Source organism: Rhinopithecus bieti, unplaced genomic scaffold (assembly GCF_001698545.2).
Source record: "Rhinopithecus bieti isolate Rb0 unplaced genomic scaffold, ASM169854v2 scaffold_20098, whole genome shotgun sequence".
Lineage (NCBI taxonomy): Eukaryota > Metazoa > Chordata > Mammalia > Primates > Cercopithecidae > Rhinopithecus > Rhinopithecus bieti.
In genome coordinates this window covers 536,438-541,077 of record NW_016810571.1, presented here as the reverse complement: position 1 = coordinate 541,077, position 4,640 = coordinate 536,438, and the positions used below count along the sequence as shown (strand labels likewise).

Sequence of the window (4,640 nt, the reverse complement as noted above, 5' to 3'; positions counted from 1 at the left end):
AAAGAAAAGAAAAGAAAAAAAGAGAAATCACTACTAAAGAACTTATCCATGTAACCAAAACCACCTGCACCCCAAAACTATTGAAATAAAATAAAATTAACAAAAAGATAATGCTGAGAAAACTAAACATTTGCTATAATGAGTCTAGCTACCTGCCTACTGTGAATGAAACCCCGTGTTTATTTCCATTGGAAGACTGGCCTGAATGATGTAAATGTTACTTTATGCAAGCTTTTCAGGGATACTTCCCTTGCATAAAATTCAACTGCTGTATACCTATTTTATGAAACTTCCAAATCCTGCTTTACAATCAGTTGTGTCTACCTCAAGGGTGAGCTTATGAAATCTTTTACGTCGGAAACACGCTGGCTGAGCTGTGATCCCAAAGAAAATCCAAACCCACAGCCTTCTCCACGGCAGAGGTGGCCTCTGCTGTGCTGCATGGATAATGAAATCTTGGTCCATATACACTAGTGACCCATTTCCCATCTCCTGTTTGGTGACCCTCCCAGTGAGCCGAACCTCTGCATGGGTCCTCCGTGTAACTCTCCTCGCGTTGTCAGACCTAACTCAGAAAGCTCTGCTCCAAGTTGGCTCCGCGAGCCGAGCGTTCAGGCGGGGCTCCGAGGCTGGTGCGACCATACCTTTACAGCAGCGTGCACGGCTATGGGGGTGCTGGGGGGGCCAAGCCCCTGCTTCCCCGCATCTGACTGGTGGCTGGGCTGTGAGGCTGAGTCATTTCTGTCATTTTCTGAGCCAGAAGCAAGATCCTGAAATCCAAATGTTACCGATATTAGGATGATACAGGAGTAAGTTGTGTGACACAGAAATGTCAGAGTCCATGTACATACACCTCTGCTGCTTTCATCCTAGCTTCTTACCTGAGTAAACATCAGCCTACTTTCCCAGGGGGAGGAGTCACATATATACATGTGTGTATATATGTATATGTGTGTGTGTATATATACATATGTGTGTGTATATATATGTGTGTGTGTGTGTGTATATATATATGCTTGTCATCCAGCTGAGAACACTTTTGAGAGAGAAAGGGAATCATNAGAATGTTCATATGCATATGGGCAGTCACCTTTAGTTAAACACTTAATAAGTTGACTTATTAAGTACATAAACTTAGATGAAACTAAGATTTTCTTTGAAAGTCTAGAATGTGGTTATTTGTTGCTTTGGACTGAAAGTAAGATAAACCCTGCCTATCTGCCTGCTTAACACCCTCTCGCCTGCCTGCCAAATACCGATGAAAGATCAGGAAGTAACACCTTTTGAAATAAGGATACTTTACTTATTATGGGAAGGGTTATCCACCTACTGGAACACTTCCCAGAGTTGGAACCCAAAGCATGTATTGCATGATTCGGACACACTGAATCAGGAAGTTAAGGGTATAGTCTTGGAAGATAAGACAAATGTTTGAAAGTGGTACAATCACTTAGCTTTAATACATCTCAGTTTCCTCATCTGCAAGTTGGAGAAAATATTCTTTACTTTTTCTCTCACTAATCAGTATAAAGACTATAAAAGATAATATTGAAATAATAACAGGTAGTCAATGAACAGGTAATTTTGTCTATAACCTGCTCCTGAAATAAAAGACTTTTGTATTTAGGAAAGAATGGGTCCATCCTGTTATCAGGTTTAAAAAAAGTAATTTTTTAAAAACCTGGGCGCAGTGGCTCACGCCTGTAATCCCAGCACTTTGGGAGGTGGAGGTGAGTGGATCACTTGAGGTCATGAGTTCAAGACTAGCCTGGTCAACATGGTGAAACCCTATCTCTGGTAAAAACAGAAAAAATTAGCTGGGCGTGGTGGTGGATGCCTGTAGTCTCAGCTACTTGGGAGGCTGAGGCAGAATAGCTTGAACCCAGGAGGTGGAGGTTGCAGTAAGCCGAGATTGTGCCACTACGCTCCAGGCTGGGCGACAGAGCGAGACTCCCCCTCAAAAAAAAAAAAAAAAAAAAGGAATTTTCAAACCCTGACTTTATTACAGAAGGTTGAAATGAAGAACATGGATGTCATGACCGCAAGTGATCAAGGATTTGGGGGAACATTGGAAGAAAAGTGTGTTACCACCGGTGTCCAGAAGAGGGGGCTCCTGAACAGCTGGCAGGCATATTCTGACTTGGCAGCATCTCCACTTTAACCACAAACTACACATCTGAATGTGACCTTACCCAAAGGAGCTTACAACTCGCTTGGACTCAGCGCAGTGCACCCCCAAAGGCTCTTTTGTTTTCCAAAGAGACTTCTTCCTGGTGACTAATGAATAGTGAGCACAAGTATTTCTGTGTGTTTGGTGGCTCCGTTTCTCCCTGCTTACTAATCGATTAGCATTCTAGTTAATTAATCAGTCTTCTGTCCTTGGAGAGTTTCTGCAGGGCTCCCGAAACCAGCTCTGCCCTGGCTTGCTCCAGATCAGCTGCTGTTGTCGCCTCATTCTGGGGCTTGCCTTGTCTGGGGAGGATGGGAGCTGCAGCCCTGGCAGGGTCCCGCAGCTAAGACGGGGGTCCGGGAGCTTTTTTTCTCCGTGTTGCCTTAGCACATTCCAGAAGGTACTGAAATCGGATCATTTACCCTGGATAGTGTGGGGTAAAGGCTATTACTACTATGCTGTTTTTGAGCCCAGGGGATACTAAGGTTGTGTGTGTTTGTTGACCAAGCAGAAAAAAATGATGGCTCTTCTACAACCAGCCTGACGGGACCAGCTGGGTGTCTGTAAGAATCGCCCTTTTCATTGAAAGTGATCTGTTCATCTCCTGGGCTTCTATCATACTTTCTACTACAGTGAGGTTGGCTTTGCTAATTGTTTTGTTTTGTTTTGTTTTGAGACAGAATCTCGCTCTGTCGACCAGGTTAGAGTGCAGTGATTACGATCTCGGGTCACTGCCACTACCGCCTCCCGGGTTCAAGCCATTCGACTCTCCTGCCTCAGCCTCCCGAATAGCTGGGACTACAGGCACGCACCACCACGTCTGGCTAATTTTTGCTTTTTTGGTAGAGACGAGGTTTCACCATGTTGGCCAGGCTGGTCTCGAACTCATGACCTCAGGTGATCCGCCCACCTCGGCCTCCCAAAGTGCTGGGATTACAGGCGTGAGCCACCGTGCCGCGCTGCTAATTTGAATTATGCAAAATTTAAATACTGTGATAGAAATGTGAATAACATTTCTCTTTATACTCAGCTTTAGAAATAATGGGACTCATCTCCTCCTCCTTCCCCTGCAATGAACAAAATGCATTGATAGTCACATAATTTCAAATCTGTTGAGCTGAGTGGATTTTCAGATGGGTTTAAGCTCTTGTGGTTCAGTGGGGGAGACTTACTGAGAAACTGAAGTGTCTATCATCCATTAGACCATAAAACTATTACTATATCATTGATTTTTACTTCAATTTACAATCTTTTTTAAATCTCATAAGAGTCATTTTAACATTCATTAAGTGGTGGCACTCGAGCTGAGAAAACGTGTTCCCAAATCAGTTAGAAGTTATTTGGGAGAGGCCAGGCACGGTGGCTTACGCCTGTAATCCCAGCACTTTGGGAGGCCGAGGCAGGCCGATCACCTAAGGCCAGGAGTTCAAGACCAGCCTGACCAACATGGAGAAACCCTGTCTTTACTAAAAATACAAAATTAGCCAGGCATGGTGGTGCACACCTGTAATCCCAGCTACTGGGGAGGCTGAGGCAGGAGAATCACTTGAACCCGGGAGGTGGAGGTTGCAATGAGCCGAGATCACACCATTGCACTCCAGCCTGGGCAACAAGAGTGAAACTCTGTCTCAAAAGAAAAAAAAAAAGTTATTTGGGATAAAACATTATGAAGAAGGGCACATGATTACCAGGCATCCAGTTAACTGAAGAGAGAGCAGCCTGTGTACTGTGAGATACGACGCTGGTGTTTATAGAAGCACAATTCGCAAGTACAAAGATATGGACCCAACTTAAGTGCCCATCAACTAACAAGTGGATAAAGAAAATGTAGTACATATACAACATGTAATGCTACTCAGCCATAAGAAGGAATGAAATAATGTCTTTTGCAACAATTTGGATGGAGCTGCAGGCCATTATTCTAAGTGAAGTAACTCAGGAATGGAAAACCAAATATCATGTGTTCTCACTTATAAGCGGGAGCTAAGCTATGAGGATGCAGAGGGATAAGATTATGTAATGGAATCTGGGGATTGGGAGAAGATTGGGAGTGGGGTGAGAGATTAAAGATTACATATTGCCTACAGTGTACACTGCTCAGGTGATGGGTGCACTAAAATCTCAAAAATCACCACTAAAGGGCTGGGCGTGGTGGCTCACACCTGTAATCCCCACACTTTGGGAGGCTGAGGCGGGTGGATCACGAGGTCAGGAGTTGGAGACCATCCTGGCTAACATGGTGAAACCCCATCTCTACTAAAAATACAAAAAATTAGCTGGGTGTGGTGGCTGGCATCTGTAGTCCCAGATACTCGGGAGACCGAGGCAGGAGAATCACTTGAACCTGGGAGGCAGAGGTTGCAGTGAGCTAAGATTGGCCACTGTATTCCAGCCTGGGCGACAGAGAGAAACTCTGTGTCTCAAAAAAAAAAAAAAAAAAAAAAAAAAAAAAAAAAAAAAAAAAAAAAAA

At 44.1% G+C, this 4,640-nt stretch overlaps 1 protein-coding gene across 3 annotated transcripts in view; it reads right to left on the bottom strand.

Moving 5' to 3' along the window:
- The window catches only part of MYOCD (myocardin), a 120,494-nt gene that overhangs the window by 36,693 nt on the left and 79,161 nt on the right, over positions 1–4,640 (bottom strand). For all 3 annotated transcript variants that reach the window (XM_017892393.1, XM_017892392.1, XM_017892394.1), the window contains one exon: positions 645–770. In XM_017892393.1, coding sequence (XP_017747882.1) covers positions 645–770 — 126 coding nt within the window. The remainder of the gene's footprint in view (positions 1–644; positions 771–4,640) is intronic.